Source organism: Cavia porcellus, unplaced genomic scaffold (genome assembly GCF_034190915.1).
Source record: "Cavia porcellus strain 051 isolate PalLab524CR breed Dunkin Hartley unplaced genomic scaffold, mCavPor4.1 scaffold_5, whole genome shotgun sequence".
NCBI classification, from domain to species: Eukaryota; Metazoa; Chordata; class Mammalia; order Rodentia; family Caviidae; genus Cavia; species Cavia porcellus.
This window is the reverse complement of record NW_026947488.1, coordinates 44729761-44752506: the sequence shown is the minus strand read 5'-3', so window position 1 is coordinate 44752506 and position 22746 is coordinate 44729761. Positions and strand designations below refer to the sequence as shown.

At 39.0% G+C, this 22746-nt stretch overlaps 1 protein-coding gene across 3 annotated transcripts in view; it reads left to right on the top strand.

Moving 5' to 3' along the window:
* The window catches only part of Plcb1 (phospholipase C beta 1), a 690621-nt gene that overhangs the window by 586214 nt on the left and 81661 nt on the right, over positions 1–22746 (top strand). For all 3 annotated transcript variants that reach the window (XM_003476583.5, XM_063248714.1, XM_013159777.3), the window contains 5 exons: positions 2332–2512; positions 20096–20172; positions 20280–20369; positions 21115–21172; positions 21914–22000. In XM_003476583.5, coding sequence (XP_003476631.1) covers positions 2332–2512; positions 20096–20172; positions 20280–20369; positions 21115–21172; positions 21914–22000 — 493 coding nt within the window. The remainder of the gene's footprint in view (positions 1–2331; positions 2513–20095; positions 20173–20279; positions 20370–21114; positions 21173–21913; positions 22001–22746) is intronic.

Genomic DNA, 22746 nt, shown 5'->3' with positions numbered 1-22746 from the left:
GATTTTATTGAAATACATGTTTTTTAAAAAAGGTGAGAAAAGCCCATGAAGTCATTTAAAATAAACTGTCTACTTAAGTTTCTGTAGCTGTGGTCTACAAAATACTCTAATTAGATACCCCGATTTTTCATACATTGATTAACGAACAGACAAAATATAGTGGAAGATAATCCAATGATCTTCCCAGCTCTGGGAAATCACATTTAGCATTAACTGTGCAATTATTCAAAGCTGTTTTGGAAATACTGCCATTGTCTTGCTCACTGAAGTGTCTCTGGAGAGCTTGACTCATCGTAACTGTTGCAGAGAAACAGAGTTTTATTCTCTAACTGAACGTTTGACAAATCACCCTGTAACTGTGGGAGAACGGCTCTCTCCTTCCTTCCACGTCCTCACTGAGTCATCCCATTTTGATGCCAGGTTGCAGAGAGAGGGAAAGCATATGTTTCAGACCCATACTGTGACATGTGATGTACGTGCTTCAGTTGAAAGCACAATCCCAGTGCAGGGAACTTGAGTTTTAAAAGGCAGCAAAAAACATCATTCCTTCAAGCTAGAATGGATTTAAAAACTGTGTAGTAAAATCTGTCACTGTTTCAAGGAGAAAGTCAAAGGCTAAGGCAGTAATATTTACCTGTAGTATTAAGCCAGTTGGGCAAAGGTTGACCTAAAACAACTCCTAATATTCATTTCTTTATTCACTTCTATATATGCTGTCATAACCTATCCTGCAAACTCCCAATAGATCATTAAATAACATCATAGAAACCATGAATGGAAAATTCCTGTGAAAATGTGGAACAACACATACACCCACACAAACTGAGCCAGTTACCTTTATCTGCTCTAGTGTAGGCACTTCTAGCCACTTGGGCTCTTGAACCTTTGAAATGTGGCTCAACTCAGCTGAGGATGTCACCCAAAGGTAGGGTACCTGCTCTTCACGTGAGAAGACCTAGATCCCATCCCCAGCAAGGATGATGATGAAAAATGTCAACATGGAAATGTGGTGCAACTATAAAATACACAGCACGTTTCTATAGCACAGGAGCTCTGAAGATTCTATAGACTTTGTGTTAGTTCCATGTTGAAGTGATACTCGTTTGCATATACCTGAATAAAGAAAGTATGTGATTTAAATTTATTTCATTCACTTTTTTTAAGGTGGTCACTAAAAGTCTTAAATTACATACATGGAAAAAAACCCCACCAAGGTAGCTCACATTAAATTTCTACTGGACAACACTAACCATTTAAAGTAATTTCTGTCCTTGGATGTTGAATTAACTTCTTAGCCTCTGAGAAAAAGAAATATAATCAATTCTGTTGATTAAATGAAACTTGTTTATGCATCCAAGAGACACAAATGTTTTCCTGGTACTACATCATCAAGGAATGTATTTCATGATCTTACACAAACTAAATTAGAGGGTAGTGCTTCAACCCTATTTTTATGGAAGATGCATGTGTGTTTTTATTTAAATCCTATCTCTCCAAAAACAAAAACAAAAATCCCTAGAGTACCTGCTGTCTTAAGATCCATAGGAGGAAGCAAAGCCATTGAGGTCTTTGTTATGTCTATCCATCTGTCTATCCATCTCCTTTAAGTCACAATAAAATCACAATAAAATCCCAATAAAATCCTGAAAATAACCCCAATTGTGAGTCATATGTATTAGATCATTTTCTTACTCAAATTACCATGGGCTCCACCAAGCTTTGCACATAAATTGAACAGTTTCTGTCCAGACACAGCACCATGATATGGCCCAAACCCACAGGGTTTGTTCCAAGGCTGTTATGAGGCAAGTGCACTGCAGCACCCTGTGCTGTGTCCCTAAACAGTGTCCCCGTAAACCACTTGGTCCTCCCACAACATTGGAGATAGCATTAGAAATGGCACATTCACAATAAACAACAAGATAACCTTAGAAAACCTTTACTAGGTACTGTTCTTCCCAAAGACAGGTTATCACTGCCTCCCTGCACTCCATCCAGCTTCTAGCTCCCAGCATCTGGCCCTTCTTTCTGCTTCTGCCTCACCCTAGAACAATGCCGAGTTCGTTAAACACATCTGTGGCTAAACTTGTCCTTGGGAATCTCACTCCGTATGCCAAGAGGCTCATCAAAGTATTTATTTCCCAGGGGCTGGGGATTTAGCTTAGTGGCATAAGCACCTGCCTTGCAAGCAGGCAGTTGTGAGTTTGATCCCCGGTACCGAGAAAAAGTATTTATTTCCCACCCCAGTGCCTCCTCTAGGAGGAGCCATGGTCAACAGCCTGCCCTGTACCTTGCTACCACCCGCATGTGAGTCAAACTCTGTCTTTGCAGATCGGAACCCAGCAGCCCTGACCACGGCTCGTCTACAATTGAGCAAGACCTTGCTGCCCTGGATGCTGAAATGACCCAGAAGTTAATAGACTTGAAGGACAAACAACAGCAGCAGCTACTAAATCTTCGGCAAGAGCAGTACTACAGTGAAAAATACCAGAAGCGGGAACATATTAAACTGGTAGGCTGAGACACGTGGTTTATGTTGGTGTGGCTGCAACCTTGTTCTCTGGAGAACATATTTGATGTTCTCGGGTAACTCAAAGCAAACAAGGGTGAGTGGAACACCACCAGCTTGGGAGATTGCAGAGGCTAGTTGGTGTCCACCACACTAATATTTTATAAACTCCTTCATCCTAATTCTCTCTCTCATTCTCTCTCTCTCTCTCTCTCTCTCTCTCTCTCTCTCTCTCTCTCTCTCTCTTTCTAAGTTTCTCTCTGTTCCCTTGGTAAGGCTTTGTTTCACTGTTTCCATTTTCACTAATATATTTTGGGGTTATAATAGTTTGGGCATGTTTGGAATTGCACAAGGAAATAAAAATTCTCTATCAAAATTAACCACTTAACAGTTTATGCCAGGCACATTGGGCAGCACATTTTTTTGCAGACTATCCCGAGCATGACCCAAGCAGGTGTCATTTTAATCAGTCGATTTGTGTTTGCACGAGATATATCCATGTCTATTTGTTTTATAGCGACTGTTTTTCCATATCTTTTTATTTAGAGCATTGTATTCATCTTTGTTTCTAGTGAAATCTAATAATAAATTCTAGTTATTTTCTTTTACTAATTAGTGTTTTAATTAAGTTGTGAAATATAACAGTTTTGTGCTACAAACTATAATAATTCTTATCATAAGCATATTGGATATAATTTTTATACTTCTCCCGACCGCAGTGGTATTCTTTACAATACAAAATGAACATATTTGAGTCTGAATATGAAGGAAATACTAAAAGAACTACAAAGGAAAAAACTGAAAAAGGGAGAAATGGTAGCAGATCAGAGAGGAAAAGTCTGTGACATGAAATGGAAAGACAAAGGAATGATAGAAGAACTTGAAAGAAGAAAGAAAACTAAAAGTATCCCAATAGTGGTTAATTATTATAATTCCATCGGCGAGTTAACAGAACTGACTAATATGTAGCAAGCTATCTTATAATCAAAAAATAAGGAAAATATATTATTATAAAATGTTTATGTACCTTCTGGATCAAACAGTATGGAACTTGCTTGATATTTATACAAAACCAAGGTGTTCAAAAAGTCATTTAGAATTTAGATTAAGTCTAGTGGAACAAATAATTGAAAAATACAAGATAGCAAAAGATCAACCAGAATACTCATCATCAAAGTCTTCATCATTACATTTAGTGGGCAGATATTTTACTGAAATTATACCATCCATAGAAACAAAGAAAGACCAGCATGACAGTGTAAAGTGTGCTGTTTAAGGAGAGAAATCAGTGCAAAAAGGTTTCAGAAACAGACAAACCTTCCATACTGTAGCATTAATTATATTGAATGTTTTAAGATATACCACACAGAAAAATTATTGAATAACTATGATAAAATGCTCATTTATATTTCCTATTATCTATAAAAATTAACAAAAATATACAATTTTGGTCATCTTGTGCTTAAATAATTGGACTGTTGAGTCCAATTCTAGGGAAAACATTCTAGGAAAAATTCCCACTTTTTCTGTAGTGCTGGGCCTTGCAAGAACTAAAACAATAAAGCCACACAATCCCTTTTCTGATGTTTAAAGAAGTCAGTATCTAAAGGACCACTGTGAATGCTGTCATCCTGAGGCTTCCTGTGAAACAAATTTCATCTCTGGTCTCTCTGTTAACGATCAGTTTCGCACTCCAAAATGATGTCTTACGGATTGTGACATTCTCTCTACTATTTTTGGTACCTTGACATACAGCAGGATATAACTGATATTTAACAACTGATAGATTAAGTGGATTTAGCAATAAACTAGCCTCCAGTACAAGCTGTTGCCAGAAACAAAACAAATGAGTAAGCCTGATAAAATTAAAGTAGTGTTGTCAGAGGAAGTAGGCTCTTAGAGTGCTTTGCATGACCTGCACCTTTCTTGCTAACGGTCTGTTCACATAAGTTTTCTCATGGTGTTTGTGTGTGTAGGTTTGGAAATCTGCAGATGGTTGAGCCATCACTGTGTGATAAGTGACTCAGTGTGACTTTGTCCCAGCACTGTCTACTGTGTGACAATATGCAAATGCATCAGAATCACACGAACTGCCTATCTAATTCAGAGTCATTTCTTAACTCGTACATCATAATTTTATGGGACACTTGTAAAAGTCCAGATTGCCAGATTTTAGGTTCTTTTTGAAATTCTAGTTCGACACATGTCTATACTCAGTAATCTTCCTATTCCTGGGACCATACTTTAAGAAGCACTGCCTCATACCTAGATGGAAGACTCAAACATTCTTTTTCTGTTTTTTTTTTTTTTGTTGTTGTTGTTCTTTTTGTGGTGCTGGGAATTGAACCCAGTGCCTTGCTCATGCCAGGAAAATATACCACCATTGGGCCACACTTTTGACAAAGATCTGTTTTTAACAAGCTCCACATAGTCATCACTTTACTTGTGAGTAATTGAAATAAAGTTGAGCCTGCAAAGGAATGATTGGGCTTGGATTTTCTTGGGTGTAAAGAGACAGTACCCTCAACACACTTGAGAAAGTCAAAGTCAATTTTAGTGGTAAATAATGGCTTTGAGAGCAACACACCACCATTGCCACCTGACTTCCCAGTAACCCATGCCTCATACTCCAGACTATAATAGCAAAATAATAGAAATCATATAGTGAGCACTCAGCATAGTTTCGTACCCTGTGCTTGCCTGTTTACAGGAGTTACTCTATTTAGTCCTCACAACTGTTAGTTTTTGTTATTACTGTCAATTCATTTTGCATGTTAAAATAAAAAAGCTTATAGAGAAATGTAGTGACTTGGCAGAGATCCAGAAGTTGGTGCTTTTGGGATTTGAAACTTGGTCTTCTGACTCTAGAGCCCAACTGTATAACCAGGTAAACATGACAACCATTATACCCCATATAAAGTTTACATCCTCACAGAAATATAGAGCATAAACAAAGTAAACTGACAAAAATATGCAGACTGTTAAAAATATTTTTCTAAGCATAAGAATTGACATGCAAATAGTCTAAGCTGGTAATGGCTAAGGACTGAAAGAACCCAAGGGTGGCTCACTATGAGGGGAAATGTAAGGTATTAGGGCAAAGATTTAGGACTTTGGAGATGGGAGACAGATCCTCTACAGTCATTAGGCCGATATATGTCCTCTCTGTTGCCCTCAAACCATGATGAGAACTGTAAGAGGGCTGAAAACAGAGAACTGACATGATCTCCAAGTAATTTTCATAAGGACCACTCTGGGACTCACCAGTCTGTGTTGACAACGGCTCTCCTTAGAAGTAATACTGGAGATCAGTTGAAGCCAATTGTAGCCCAAGAGATGTGGAAGTCTTGGACTTTTTCAGCAAATAAGTCAAGTTAATTAACTGGAAGAATGGTACTTAGAAGTCTAACAACCCAGCTGTAATCATCTGGTGTTTCCCTAGAATCCCAACTCTGGGTAAGACTCCTTTTCCAAAGGAAGACAAATCAAAAGAGAAGTGGCAGAATAAGAGGGGCAACAAATATAGTAAATTTGTGAAACAAAAATTCCAAGTATGGATGAAAACAAAGTCCAAACAAAAGGCCTCTTGAAAAAGAATGAACTTGGGCTGCAGAGTGCACAGTGGAAAACTACAAACTCTCAATGTCCCAGGAATAATACATGGACAAGAAGCATCATATATGGAGCTCCCTGGGGAAGAAGGTTGATTGGAATTTGAGAAAGACTCAGTCACATAAGGCTATGCTGATAGGTGGGAAAATCTCACCTGAGAAGCATAAGAGATGGTAGAAATCTTCCCAGAGGTAGCAACTCCATAATATGTCCTATGTAATGGTTGATACAGTGTGTCAATTTGAGAAGTTTAGGTGCTTAACTAAGTGACTGGGCAGTTCTACATGCTAGGATATAGAGGACATGCCCTAGAGTAGCTGTTTACACACTGGGATGTTGTAATGGTTGATTCATTGTGTCGATCTGAAGAGTTTAGAAGGTGAAGTAAGTAACTCAGCAGTTCTACATGCTAGGGTACAGAGGATATGCCCTAGAGTGGCTGTTTACACCCTAGCATGTTGTAATGATTGAATCATTGTGTTGACTTGAAAAGTTTAGAAGGTTAACTAAGGGACTCAGCAGTTCTACATCCTAGGGTATAGAGGACCCTCCTGGGCTAGGTAGCCTGCTTACAATATGTGGGCAGAAATGAGGCTTGCTCTTCTCCTTTTTTGCTCTTGTTGCTGTTGTTGTCTTCTGCCACCATGAACTGTTGTTCCTCTGCCACACCATCCTTCCTTGGAGTTAGCGGATTATGGACTGAAACCTCTACACACTGTGAGCAGTATAAACTTTTCCTTCCTTTGTTTTGAGCATTGGGTATTTTGTCATGACATCCTTCCACTGATTTCTGCCTGAGAAGGAATGTGTGTGTGTGTGTGTGTGTGTGTGTGTGTGTGTATAAATTGTAAGTTTACAAGACTTTTCACAAAGCAACCCACTCCAAATATTCACCTTCTCACCACTATCATTGTGAACTTGGGTTTTACAACATACCTGGATGAGCTTTGTTGTGAAGGCTAAGCCAAAACACAGAGTTTGGAACCATACTGTTTATTTCATGGCCATTGGGGGAACCCACAAAGTATACTACATGCCTTTTGCTGCTACATGTTTTCTAGAGCTTCCTATAAACCAAACATTGTTCTTTAGATTGAAATCTAAAAACTAAAAGGAATCTTTAGACTGAAAATCACCCAGGTATGTGAGTTCTGTCTTTGGTGGTAGTTCTGAATTATGAACAGAACTCACAAGCTACATTAGATGAATGGAAATGTAATTACAAGGTGAGTGGCCTGCAGGTTTAAAGGAGTTTTTGATTGAGGAGGAAAATTAAGTTACTTCATCTCCTACAACTGCTTTGGGGATTGAATACTAACATGCTTTGGTTATACCTTATGCATTACAAGTGCTTCCATCTACTGTTCAAGAATCAGGAAGGGAACCATGGTATCAGCAAACTTCCTTTTGGTCATTCAGAAAGCTGCTATTGGCACAACGTTCTGATAACTGAAGACAGAAAAGAGTAACAAAGGGAGTGTATGTAACACAGAGTCCCAAAAATGCAATAATAAAAGTATCAATAAATAGATATGAAGGGAAAGATTGAGGACAAGTTGCCTAAGCCTAACAACTGATTTACACCAATCTACAAGTAATTATTCATATTATCACAGCAGATGTAAAGCACATCAGTTTCCATAGATTATAGCTTTAATGATTGTACCTATGCAAACAAGTGTCTGAATCCTTATATCTCCACATGCAAATAACTCTACATCTTTGCTTATTTAAAGTGTAGTCACAGAATCATCCTGGAGTTTGTTACACAAGTGACTCTCAGGGACCATCCCAGATCTAATAAATCACAATGTGTGCTTTACTAGAAGTCCCAGGGGACTTGCTACATATTCAGGTTGAAGAAACAGCTTTAGACACTATCAATCCTTGTCTTTGTTCAAAACACATTTTGGAGCAAACCCGGAATTCCTTTTGGTTGACATGAGAAATACAGTATGCTCTTCACAGCTTGATCACAGAGCTAGATGGGTGACATCTATGGTGGCAAAGGCAGAGATCCTGTGGATATTTCTCCTGTGGTTCCTTTCCCATACATACAATAGAAGAAAATGGTGAACTCAGTTAGGGGTGAAAGTAAAGACAGAAGCCCCTCGCCAAACTCAAGTTCTTCACCCACTGAACTCTCTCCATGGATAACATGGTGGCCTATGAACTCCTGCTAAAGACCCTGGCTCCAGGGAAGAATTACAGGGTTGGGGGTCAGTTTCAGTTTGCTAATTAGGTTTTCATCAAGTGCCATAGGTTGAACTCTGTTTTGTTGATGCCACTGGATTGAATTTATTTTTAAAAATGATTTTGGTAAGTGATAGAAGATCTTAGGGCATCCAACTGAAAATTCCTGGTTGCTACAGGATTCAGCCTTTGACTCATATTCAAAACTAAAGGCCTACAACTGAGTGAAAAGGAATTTTATGAAAATGATGGTTGGTTTGCTTCTCAGTCACAGAGCAGGTTGGCCTATTGTTTTGTCTTCTTTTTTCTCTCCTCCTCTTCTTTCTCCTTTTTCCTCATGTCTTTTTTCCCCAGTGGTTTCAGGAAGAGATTTTGTTTTCATTCATTCACTATATATATATATATATATATATATATATATATACTGCAGAGACTTGCTTTACTTTTTAACTTTTCTCCTATGTCTTATATTTTACATTTTCTATATACTTGTTATCATTGTTATTGTTATTTGGCAAACCCATGATCTCACACATACTAGCGAAGTGCTGTACTGCTGAGCTACAACCAGATCGCTTTCCATATGGTCTAATCCATCCATTTCTCACTTTTGTCCTCTGGACTTTAATGGCTCGTGATATTCTTACTCATCTTCCTGTCTATCCCACCTGCAGTCACTAAAGGATCCCCATCCAACATTAGTCCCATAGATCTGATTCTTCAATTCCCTGCAGTTCTGGGAGACTGAAAATTGTGTTTCACACTGAAAGCTCTCGGTGAACACTGGTCACCTGCGGATGGAATGGAGCATCAGGATGTGAACCTGATAAGTGGACATTTTCGAGTCTAATGTCTTCATTTCAGGACACTGTTCCCCCACTGAATAGTCATATGAGCACTAATCTTCAATATTCTCATCTGCCCCGTGGAGACAAAAGTAATTCTCAATTCAATGAAATATAAGAAGGATTAACAAGATAATATTTTTAATGGAAGCCTTTTTTGGGCTAGGAAGTCTTTGCTTAAAATATAAATGTCTTATGGGTTATTGATATCCTGCTACAGCTTTAGGGAACTCATTGTCTTCCTCTTAATGACTTGTATTAGCATCCTATGCTGTTTCTGCTATCTGTGGACACACATGAATTTCCTCCCCGTAGTGGCCCCCCAGTAGACATTGTATGTACACAGCCCAGAAGTGTCTCTGCTATAAGCTTCAGTTGTGTCATCTATCCTCTGCCAGTGTTCTGACTTCAACACGAGTTCATATTCTTAAGAAATAAATGATTTGTTTTCACAAATATTTTGCATATTTTTCCACCAAGCAAGGAATCACAAAATGAGTAAAAGATTTTAGTAGTGAAATAAGGGATGAAATAATTATCAAAATGTATTCTTATCATCAATTTTCCTGATTACTACCCTAATGGAGCTGATGTTCTCTGCATATGCATGCGCACACCCGTCCATGTAAAACCCAAATCCACAAAGTGTTTTCCATTTGCTGTTTTCATTTAGCATTACGTGAGGGGCAATTTTTGATGTCAGGCTTTCCCATGTTGATCAATGACCTCACATTATTTCATTGTGTGAATCTAGCTGAACATATTTTTTCTGTTCCCTGCTGATGAGATTTCGAATTGTTTTCAGTCTTTTTATTGTTGCTGTTATTACAACAGTGCCATGGAGAACATTTTTATAGAATTTCTAACAAATTACTCTGTAAAACGTTTTTGCCAAGATACACCACCACCAACAGTGTCTGATATCCATACCCTTGCTTCTATGTGGTTTTTCCTATTTTATCATATTCATATTAAATTATTATATTCATTTTTTAAATTTTTGTCTTTTTTGAGACAGGGTTTCACTATGCATTTTAGGCTGATCTTGAACTCACTGTGTAGCCCAGGCTGGCCTTGAATTCACAGTGATCCTCTTGTCTCAGCCAAATGACATTTTGAGTTACATTGTTTTACTTATGAGCAAGGTGTGCATATTTCTGTACATGTATTGACCATTTGTACACCTTCCCCCACACACAAACTGCCATTCCCTATTTTTCTGCTAAACTGTCTCATTCTTTTGACCCAGAGAGTTGGTACTGTACTTTTTCACTTATTATTTCTCAGAGGTTGAGAGAGTATTAAGGATGCTCATCCCTTCACATATGGCTAGGGGGGTTCAGTATGGGCCAGCTCTAACCATGGTTCCTCATCTCAGGAGCACACAGGAATTAAAAGCTCAGGATCAGAAGACAGACATGCTTACTAATAGTATGCCCATTTTATAGGTTAGGTTTCTTTTTTGCATAATGAACAACCCCGACTTTACTAGCTTAAGTCACCATGGCTGTTTATTTAGATCCTGATTCCTTGGGTCAGTGACATGGGATTGACACAACTGGATGTTTCTTCTAGGCTTGCTTGGGTTCAGACATTAGTCTTTGTCTCTGGTGCCATCTGCCTAAGAGCTCCAGTTCTGGAGGTTGGCTGACTGCTGGCTTGGTTGCTGAAGGTTTCTTAACAGCGGCCTCACTGTCCTGTAGGTTAGCTTCCTGGGCTTTTTCACAGAGAAACTGGAAAGGATTCCAACTGAACACAGCGGAAACATGCACATAAGTCACAAGTTCTTCCCAGAGTCATAAGGCTAAGTGTACCCTGTCGTCTGCAGTCAGAACACAAGAGTGCAGATACAAGGAGCAGTTGTAGAATTGGAGCTCTTTTCACAAAATATCTGTGTACATCCTTCATTCTTTGGATGTGAGATCCAATAACGTAATCCATGGGATTTCACCCAAATGTCTAAAATATAGTCATTTTTAACACAGGAAAATTTGCACAAGATTTGCATCAAGGAGCTATAACTTCAAGTTTTACTTATGTAACTTGATCTGAATTTTTTCAGATTTTTTAAGTGAGTGCATTATTTCTAAATCCAACATTTTGCACTAGAATGCTTACACAGTCTCCCTGTGCCTTTAATGCTAGTTTCCCTTGAGTCCTAAGATGTACCAATGATCCAGGTCTCAGGATAACAATCAGGGATTTTAGTCTAAAGCAGTAGAATTTTTACCTTCTGCACATTTTGTTTTTAATCGTCTATGCATAATTTTTTTGTTGTACATATTTTTAATGATGCTAATTGTTGAGTATGCAGGAAGGATTAATAGGGGAAATGTTAGAAAACAGAGCCACGAAGGCAAAGTAAAGAATAGCTTGCTTTGTAGCAAAGAAACTTGGGGTACAGAAGACCATCTGCTTTGGAAAATTGCAAAATAGAATCAACAAGTGTGATCATTTTGCACATGCCCTCAGGGATCGCAAGCCTCGCTGCATCCAATTTGGCAAGTGAGAGATGGTGAAGCCATCGATGTACTTTGCAGGAGGTAAAAATGGGTGGTTGACATAGTATTTCTCTCCCTGGAAAACTCTTCTGGCCTGTCACCCAAATAGACCATTGAAAGCCCAAGATTTGTTAACCCAACTTACAAATAACAAGACACAGTTTGTCTTCTTTCTTTAGAATCCTTTTGCTAATTAAAAATCTCTAGTTGAACATTATTGTCATCTTCCAACATCTGAGTGGTAATTGTTATTTACTTAAATTATGCTAAATTAATTGGCCTTGTCATCTCTTAGAAGTATGAGCACTTATCCCAAAATTTCAGTGGTTTAAATATTTTGAATTTTAATAATTGTGTCACTCATATTATGTACCTATTCTCCCATAAATTGTATGAATTCTATGATAAATCAGCATCCATAATTATGAGAGAATTCTTTAGTCTATTATAAATTTTTATTTTAAAGATAATTATGAATTTTTTCCTATTTACTTTATTTATTTATTTTGTTTTTTATTTTTGTCTTTTTGAGACATAGTCTTGCTATGTGGTTCAGGCTGGCCCTAGGCTCACTTTGTAGCCCAGGCTCTTCTCAAACTTGCAATGATCTGCCTGCCTCAGCCTCCCAAATGCGGGGATTATAGGAGTGCACCACCGTGCCTGGCTTTCCTAATTATCTTAGATAAGGTGTCACAATCTTGCTCAGGCTGGTACAAAACTCTTGAGCTCACATGATCCTCCTGCTGCAGGCTTTCTAGTGGTTCAGACTACACACTTGAACCACTGTGCCTAGTTATACCTGAACCATTTTATGTGAAACTTCTTATATCTTAAAATGAGTATTTCATGGCTATACATGGCTGATTTTTAAAAATTTTTAGAATATTTTAAACCCTTATCGAATTCTAAAGACACCCTTATACCCATTGTTTTTTCATTTATCAGGGAACTTAAAGATGATTTCTTTTTCTGGTGTAGAAACAAATCCTGGACAATTGAGATGAATAACCCACACATACACTCACAAAACAAAACACAAATCTTTAGCTCCCTTTACAGCGTCTCTTCATTTTTAAACAAAAGTTTTAAAATATTTGAGTTTGTGGCTTCATAAAAGAAATTTTTAAAAAATCATTCAATGAAGTGTACTACTTTGACCCAAGTAGAGAGAGTACTTTATCTCTCCCAAGAAGCTAAAGAAGGGGGGAGTGGTGGCATAATTGAAAGATAAAAAATAATGTAAAATATGATAGATTCGTTGGATGAAATTCACATTGGATAGGATTCTTAGATTTTCACTTTCATTCTTTTTTTTTATCTAGTAAAGAAAAAAAAACAAAAACTCTAAAGATCATTTAAACACTGAGGCTCTGGCTGGGGTGCAGCTGGTGGCAGAGGACTGGCCTCGAACACCTGAGGTGCCCCTTCACATCTGCCCTGCAGGCATGGGATGGAGGTGGGGTTCTTATAATTGGCTATGAATTATTTTAGCAATGGAAAGTCAAACAGTAGTAGTCTCGCAGGTAGGAGAGGGTGTCTCAGAGAAGGTCGCACACTACTATCTTTAGTCCCCGACTTGCTTTGCCTTCGGAAGGAGGAAGAGCTAATAGAGGAGAACCAGCTCCACACCGGCTTACAGTTGAGTCAGGGACGCTGCGGCAGTCATAAGTGCACAGGAAACATTCGCCCAGTGAATGAATGAGTGTTTCTCAGTTCGGGTAGGACAGGTGCTGGTGTAAATGCCCATCTTGTTTTGAAACTATCAGTAAGGAGCCAGGCATGGTACCTTCAGCCTGTAACATCAGCACTCTGTCTGGGGCCGTGAGGCCGGAAAGTCACAGCCTCAACCCCAGCCTGGGCAACTTAGCAAGACCTTCACTCAAAAAGTAATGATTCAATAAAAATTTTGACAAGGGGGCTGGTGGGGTAGCTCAGGGCAAAGGCCCTGAATCCAATCCCACTAACACACTCACACACACACGCACATGCACGCGTGTAATTGTCGAGGCTGTGCCTGATCTGGAGGTCATTGCCTAGTTCCTATGAGATATAAATGAACTCTTTGTAAGAGAAAGATAATTTATAGTGAAAAGTGAGGGTGGGTTCCTTTACTCCAACAGAGCTGTTTTCTTTAAATATTAAAAGGGGAAGGAAAAAGCCTTAACTGTGAATATTGTGCACTTGGCTTTTTGCCCATTTTCCAAAATGATCTTTCTTAGAAGAGACTCTGAATCCATGTGTCTGTCCACATGTTGTTTACTTTTGATTCGGCGTAAGGGAGCTACTGTTTTCCGTGGAAACCATTTCTCACCACCAAATGACTAAACCAGTGAAATCTGGCTTGGAGTTAAGAACAACTACGAAATCACCATCCCCGGGCCGCTTCTTTCGTCTTTTCTTTTCTCCCCTCACCCTTTTCTTGACTCCTGAGAAGGTTTGAAACATTTACTTGGGAGACTTGGTTAAGAGTGGTAAGCAGAGTAATTGAGATGTGTACGGACACATTCCTTGGGGACAACAAAAACAATTAAATCCAAAGCTGAAATTAAATATTGTTTATGAAATTTCAGCTCACTGCACACAGCCTAGGATTATTTCCTAGGAATTCTAAATTGACCTTAGCATTTTCTACCTACAGTAGTTTACCTCTGGTGAGTGTGTGGCTGATGACGTGATCAAAAGTCTTTTCCAGTAAAGCCTGTCTTGTGGTAAACACACTGAAAGTCACTGTACTCTGCCCTTTGGTTAGTTAATGAGAAGTACTTCAATTATTTTGTGAAAGAATTGTCTTTCTGGGTCCTAACTTTATATCTTTTCCATAAAAACATCAAGCCAAAACTCACAAGGTCTTTCACCTTATATGGGGTTAAGTGGAGACATTTTTCATTTCTGGGGGGTTTGATCAAGATTCTCTAGATTATGAGACAAAAATCTATGTTGGACTAATTTAGGCAAGAAAGATAAATACTAGAAAAATACACAGGGTGTGATGGGTAAAAAAGAACTGACTATTCAAACCAGGCGTAAAGAAGTAGGGATAGAGTCCTGAAGCCACTCTGCAGAACTTTCTACAGCTCCCCAGTACACACCCTTTGTCTCTGCTAGAGCTTTTCTCTGCATGTGAATTCTATTCCTTTTCAAAGTAGCAGGCAGGCTCTCTCTTGTCAGCAGAGACTGGCACCAATCCCTTATAAGTTTTGTTCATTTATTGAAATGTAAGACAAATTCTGGGAATGCCTTGGTAGGGTGACAGGATTGGCCAACCTTGCAGGATTAGAGAAATCTCTGGTGGCCAGAAGTTTGATATGAGTTTGATAGTAACAGCACATTATTAACAAAGTTATAATATTAATCATTCTGCCCCCTGGGTCTTATGTAGAGAAAGTTTAAATGAAAACAGTAAATGCCGTTTGGGCATAATTAAGTTTAAAAGAGTTGATCTTTTTAAAAATTGACAGATGAGAGACTACTAGAGAAGTGGAAGGTACCAGGAGGAAGATGCAGAGAGTGCTAACGGAGGTAGAAAAGATAAAGAATGTTCTATAATGTGTAAACATGCCCTTATCCAAGTCCAAGCCATTTCTGTGTATAACTAATATGCACTAACAAAAAATAGCAGGAAGCAGCTAGGAACTGGGCACTTCACAGGGAAGGTCTGTAGTGAGGTACATGGAGACCTCAGAGCACTTATTTGCCATTTTAAGCACTAAGATGTCCTTTATAAAAACACATTCTTTGGGATTCTAGGAATTTTCTTTGGTTGTATACAGAAGCCACATTTTGGGAAACAATTGAAATTTCCCATTAGAACATGTTTCTAAACGTATTTCCAATAGTCCACCCCCTGGCTTGGATATGAGGTTGGAATCAGTGTAGTTTTGAAAGTGAAAATATCTTCTTCACAATCATTTTTTTTTTGTTTTAAAGAAAATAAAACCAAAGGAAGTATAGTAGAACAAAGCCAATCAAAACGACACAATGAAAGCGATGCAGAACTTCAAAACAAGATAATAGGAAGTCAACAATGGCTACCATAGTGCCTCTTGTTACCTTCACAATAGATGTCCATACCGTCCTTCACAACCATTTTGCAAGTGCTGTCTCATGAAGTACCTGGGACTAAAAATATAATGGCATCTTTTAGGGAAGCAGTGATAAAGTGTTGGCATACAAAAGGCAAATACTTGCAAATGATATCTTACACCAAAAGCTACTTATAGGACCAAGAGCCAGAGTTACCTGGATAACCAAAGGGGAGAATCACCAAAGGTTGGTTTGGAAGAAAAGGACTGGTGTCCACATCTGTGGCAGGATCAGAGAGGCATAGGCTGAGGTAGCTCTCTGCAGTCATAGGGGTGCTCTATGTCTGTGCTGCGTCCTGCTCACGAGGGAACATCATGAAGGGTGGAAAAAGACGTGAGATAATGCAGGTGCCTGGATGGCTCTGATAGTGACATACTTCCGAGGTGGTTAGGATATGTTGAGTGCTGACACAGGAAAGAAAATTCAAGCTGAGGCATAGCCCCTTTGCAAACAGAGTCAGTTAGGTGTTCCAGACCTCTAAAACGGAAGAATATCTGTATCATCTGTGGAAAGTTAGGTAGGGGTGATGGCCACCCATCCTCTTTTGCAAAACTGCAGCAGGCAGCTGGAGGTGCTGAACTGACCTGGAGTGCCTGGGAGAGCTGAAAGAGCAGGAAGCGTGGTGATTCCCGTTGACCTGGAAAATAAGGTTTGAGTTTGCTGCGACAGTCTTGTGACATCCTATGAAAATGTTAAAATCATATTTCCAAACTGTGTACCAGGGACCCTCAAGCATCACATTGAACTCATAGGTGCATTATGGGCTATTTTACAGTCCTGAAGAAAGCAAAGTAACATCTGCTACTGTGTTGGTTAGATTAATTATTTAATAAATAAAATCATTCTTCTAATTCGGTTAGCTTAAATCATCCATGAAAAAAATTACTGAGTTCCTGAGGGTCTTGCAAACCTTGGACACTTAGTAATCTCTGGAAAAATAAAAGTTATGTCCTGAGAAATGCCTGATAAGCTTAGTAACAAAAGACTTTTGTATCTTAATTTAAAATGAGGTGAATTTCGGTAGTTGCAGCAGAACAGAGATAATAGACATGAAGGCTGTGAGGTGAGCACTCCAGCACTGGAGGCACCATTTTTTCCTGCTATTTTAGGAAGAGAAATGCAAGAAAGGTCAGAGATGGAACAAGATATCAAAGCTCTGGGATGACAGAGAAGATACAGGTATGTTTTTGTGGAGGGGAGTTTATCCAGTACAAGTAGGAAGTTTGAGAGGAGAAACAGAAATGGCTGTTTAGGTCCTGTCATGTGTGGAAAGCAACATCAGGGAAATTAAAGACAGAATCCTCATCTTACAAACCAAGTTAAGGACCAGATGATTGTGTCTGTTGGGAATTTCATAGGTTGTTTCCCTCAAAGTTTTCTCAACCCTCATTAGAGAGAAACATCATCCCTGTTACAGAGGTGAGGAAGCTGAACTTGGGGTAATGTAGAAAACGCAGATAGAAATCTTGAAACAGAGAAAAGAGAAGATGAGATGGCTTATCTGCATCGCCTAGATGGTCCTCAGTAATCTAGACAACTCTTTTGTCAAATGTTCACGTGCACATGAATTTCCTGGGGATGTTGTTGCAATGCAGACTCTGACCTCTCTGGCCTGGAGTAGGGTCTGAGAATTTGCATTTTAGTATGCTTTCTGGGGATGCTACTGTAGCTGCCAGCCCACGGGCCACACTTTGAGTAGCAAGATCAAGGCAGCTAAGACCTTGGCTCCAAGCTTCTAGAACAACTCCAGATCTTAATAGATGCTTGATCAGTATTTACTGGCTTGTGGAGGAATTCAGTAGTTTTGATACAGTATGTGTTCTAAGAACCAAGGAAGAAAGGAATTAATTCTGAGAAGATGGCAGCATGCTGAGGATGAGAGGGGGCAGGTGAAGGATAGCAGAAAACATGAACGGACGCTAGATGATTGAGAAAGGAAGAAAGCAATCTGGATTCGGGTGAATGGTGGTGATGCAAACATGGCAGACGCGTGGTTGTTGATTAAAATGAGCTGCTGGAGATTTAACAGTGACCAGTGGATGAAGACAGAGTTCATAAGATGCCCCGAGTCTGGCAAAGCATCTTCATTGCCCCAAGAGATGTCGGGAATGCTGATTCTCATATGCTTTCATTGGATATTTGGAGTCTAAAGGCTAAGGACTAGGCCCTGGAATCTGTATTTTAAGAGATTTCCCAATGATTCTGATATTAAAATGAATGAGAAGGATAGCTGAGTAATCTCTTGTTAAGTCCTGGGACTGGATGCAGAAGAAGGAAGACCTCGTGGAGAAGTGACAGGGTAGTGAAAGGACACTATCCCTGAAGCAAAGGCTCCCGGGGTCCCCCCAGAATTGGCCACAGTCTTTGCACATGGAATTGTACTTCTAGACAGTTTGACAAGTGACACAACAACAAAGCTGTACTATTTCGTGATTCCTTTATCACTGCCATGATCAAGCAATCTCTTTTGAATGATCAAAGAGGCTTTCTTCAGGCCCAAACCCCACTGCAGATTTGTTCAGCTTTAATATACTTCACAGGTGAATGCGCTGGATTTTTTTGTTCTTTTTGTTTATTTGTTTTGTTTTCTCTTTTTTGAGACAGGGTCTCACTATGTAGTTCAGGCTGGCCTTAGCAACAATCCTCTTACCTCAGCTTCCTAAGTGCTGGGATTGTAGATGTGCGTCACCATACCTGGCTTTGCACTCTTTTTAAATGATGGTGGATTCTGTATTGTAAGTCCCTGAGAGAATTTGTTTCATGACTTCTTTTTACTTTCTTAGATAAGAAAGATTTTTAAAAGCATAATGGAACAGTGACAAAGGCCATAAGCCATGGAACCTGCTTGTCTGAGTTTGGACCCAGCTCTAAAATTTATCAGCTGTGTGACCCTGAGCCAAGAATTTGATTCCCCTGTGTCATTGGCTCATCTGTAAAATGAAGATACAGCAACAACCTCTTAGCAGTTATCAGGTTTAAAAAGAAAATACCTACAAAATGCTTTAAATTGTTCCATGATGTTTAACTTGTCAGTGAAAATTTGCTGGATTCTGATTATATTTGTCCTCTGTGTGTTCCTCATCTGCAGGTTCAGTCAACTGCAGATTAGAAACATTTGAAAAAATATTTCATTTTTGTTAAAATACGTACAGAATTTTTTTTCTTGTCATCATACCATAAGTATATAGAATAACAACTTTTTACATAGCATTAGGTTTTATAGGTAACCTAGAGTTCATTTAAACTAGCACGCAGGAGAATGTCTGTAGCTTATATACCAATACCCCGTTTTCACAATGAGCATTCATGGATTTGATATCTGCTAGGATTTTTGAGATCAATCTTCTTTGGGTATTAACAAGATGATTGTATATTGGCTTTTTGCTGTTGTGGCTACCACCTACATAAGACTTGTCAGCTCACATTGCTTCAGATTTTGGAGAAGGAGAAGTTTCAGTTTCTACACCATCTCCATGGTGCTCCAATAAGGAAGGTTGATGGAGTCCAGTTTTCACAGCCACCTGAACAATTGTGTAAAGTGCCATGGGTTCTTTATTTCTTAGGGAAACAAAAATTTGATGCACAAAATTGCTTTTTTACAATTGGCAAGCACCACTTGGGCATTTACCGATTCTTGGGAATTCTGTGGAATGTGGCTGGTTGGATGGCCCATAACTGCCCTCTTGAATTTGGTTTGTTAAGAAAATGGTTCAAAACAATGGAATAGTCATTGCCAGCGACGCAGTGTTCACTGGTAGACAGAAGAGAGTTTCAATGTTTTTTTGTGAGAACTGAAAGTTATGTGTCAAAGACACAAGCATCTATTCTAACATGGCTAACTCATGTTATCCTTGAAGCAATTCTGCAATGATGACAGGAAACCAAGAATTGTAACTCATGGTTGGCTATAACCTACATTTGTATCACATTCATTTTGATTTTAAGTGTCAGTGCCACTAAGAGACAAAGTAGGTGAAAATCACATTTACTATCAAGAATATAGATTCAGGAAATGTAGATGCTTGCCCCAAATTACATTTCTAATAAGTTGTAGAGGTAGAAATCTCCTTCCACATTGTTGAGTGTGTTTGCCCCAGCCAAGCTTTAGTAAATGAGGTAGCAATCTAATGGATTTAGTTTAATTAAAAAGAGACACTAAGAAGAATTTCCTAGTTCCAGATAATGCAGTGGTTTCCAACTACACCTCCATTGCCAACATTAGATGTCTGGCGGTTTTGTTTATTGTTAAACATTCATCACAGATTTTGCTGCTGCAGATGGTGGGAAGCGTGGGAGGAGGTCGCTCTGTTTGTGATCATAGAAAACAACAAACTGGCGTTTTCTTTCCCCAGCTTATTCAGAAGTTGACAGATGTTGCTGAAGAGTGTCAGAACAGTCAGTTGAAGAAGCTCAAAGAAATCTGTGAGAAGTAAGCCCTCACTCCCATTATAATTAATGTGTGTTCATAAACTGATCAAATGCAGATTGCCACTTCATGTGCCTATTTTTATCCTTGTCCATCCTTTTTGACTTCAGAGAGAAGAAAGAGTTAAAAAAGAAAATGGATAAAAAGAGGCAGGAGAAGATAACAGAAGCCAAATCCAAAGACAAAAGCCAAATGGAAGAGTAAGTGGAACATGCCTTCGACCTGGTATCTGGATTTTTTTTGTGTGTTTTTTAAATTCTGTATCCAACTATCAGTTCTGTAACCAAAGCCTCCTCTCTTAAGTTTTTCCTTGAAGCTTTCATGGGATACCTTTGTAAGGTTGTAATAGGGAACATGCAAGCGGGGCTGGGGATTTAGCTCAGCAGCACAAGTGCCTGCCTAGCAAGCACGAGGTTGTGAGTTCCCACCCAGGTACCACCGCCCGCCCTCCCCTGCCAAAAAGGGAACTTATAAGCAAAGGGTAGTTGAAGAAAAGATTGAAGCACAATCAGGGATTTCAAGATAAAAAGTAAGATCTGTCAGGAAAGGGACCGATCCTCATTTCACAAACTTTTGAGCAACGTTCTTGGCATTTAGAGAATTCAGAGCCTCAGCCTTCAGGTCAGGAGGAAGCTGATCTTTGTTCAAGCCTAGCAGATTGGATCTTTCTTTTGGGTGTAATAAAATGCTGTGGAGACCAAGGATACAACTCAATGGTGGAGCACTTGCCTAGGATGTGCAAGGTCTGGGTTTGATCCTCAGCCACACACACACACACACACACACACACACACACACACACAGAGAGAGAGAGAGAGAGAGAGAGAGAGAGAGAGAGAGAGAGAGAAAGAGAGTTCTGCAGACTTTAAACTAGAAGTCTGAAGGTTTCATGTTTGTTGGTCCTGGATGACTCTGTATTTTGATTTATTCACCCTTTGCTTTCAGAGAGAAGACAGAGATGATTCGGTCATACATCCAGGAAGTGGTACAGTACATTAAGAGGGTATGCTCTTTCCTCTTGCTCTCCTGCTTATAAACTGTGTGTGAGCACTTGGCCAGCTCCTGGTGGCCTCACAGAAGGACAGTTATGCTATGCTGTGTCTGTTCATCAGCAGCACCCAGGCAAAGTGCTCTATGGTACTCCGTTATCAAAATGTCTGCAAGTTTAATTACAACATACTGTATGTATAAAATCTGATAGAAAATAGACAAGGAAGGGATAGGGGAAAGGAGAAAAGAAGGAAAGAAAAATGAAAAAATATAAATGGGTATATATGTAAACAAGATGGCTAAGATAATTGTACTACTGATTCAACTAGTTCAAGGGAAGGGGTAGTTAGTGCTCATATTTGATTGATTTTGCATGCCTATAATCTGGTACTCCGAGAAACTTTTGATGATAACAATATGCAATATTGATATTGCATATATTGATATTGTTTTGAGATTTTTTGTTGTTGTTGTTTGTTGGTTGGTTGTTGTTGGTTCTCTTTTTCTCTCTCCTTTACAATAAAAAAAAAGTGGACAGGCAAGAATAAATTCCAGAGTTAGGAGCTGAAAGAGATAATATAAAAGGCAATTTTCCCAGCTAAAGAATCTTTAATTGTCCTTAGTGAAAGAGAAGATGGTGACTTGCAGGGCCTGCCCTTTTATTTCATTTATTTGTTAAAACATGCACAAAAACTCTCAATATTTTTTTTTCCTGGAAATGACCTTTTTATTTTTTCTGCTAAATTTCTTATAGTTAGAAGAGGCACAAAGTAAAAGGCAAGAGAAACTCGTGGAAAAACACAAGGAGATCCGCCAGCAGATTCTGGACGAAAAACCCAAGGTAAACAGCCCTGAATGATAACACACAGTCACTTCACTGTTCTTTCTTTCAGTTAGAATGCAAGCTTCCTGGCTCACGTAAGTACCTCCCATCCCTGCTCGGGTCAGCTCTCACATCTAATGCTCATGTGTCTTTCTTCATGGACATAAAAAACTTTACAGCAACATTCCCCAAGCATTTTTCCCCAGCTAGTGAGATTCTAAAATATGCAAGTGCATGGCGTCTAGCTTCAAATATTTGATTTCAAGTGGTCTGAAGTATGGTTCAGTTTCAGGTATTTTTTAATCTCCTTACTCCCCAGGCTGATTCTATACTTAGAGACAAACCAAGCCTCTTTCTTCTCGATCTGGTGTAATGCTGTAATGACAGATTTAGTACAGCAGAGGGTGCGCTGTACTGAAATCTCCCAGGATTTTACCCTGCAAAGGCGTTCTCATAAACCAGAAAAAAGCAAATCTTTTTTCTCCCATAGCGACTGTTTATTGGAATTCCACTTTAAAATTATATTATGGCCGGAGGCATAGCTATTTTTGTAGTGGAGTGAGTGCTTATTATATGCAAGGATTTTACTGCATCCCCAGCAACAATAAAAACAAAATGAAAGCAAACAAATTACACTGCTTTCATTGCTTGTTAAAATCAATCATTGCATTAATATTAATTTTAATTAACTTTAATATTAAATCAAATACTTTCATATTTGATAGCGTCTCAGTTTTAGACCATTACATCCATTTTGATTGATT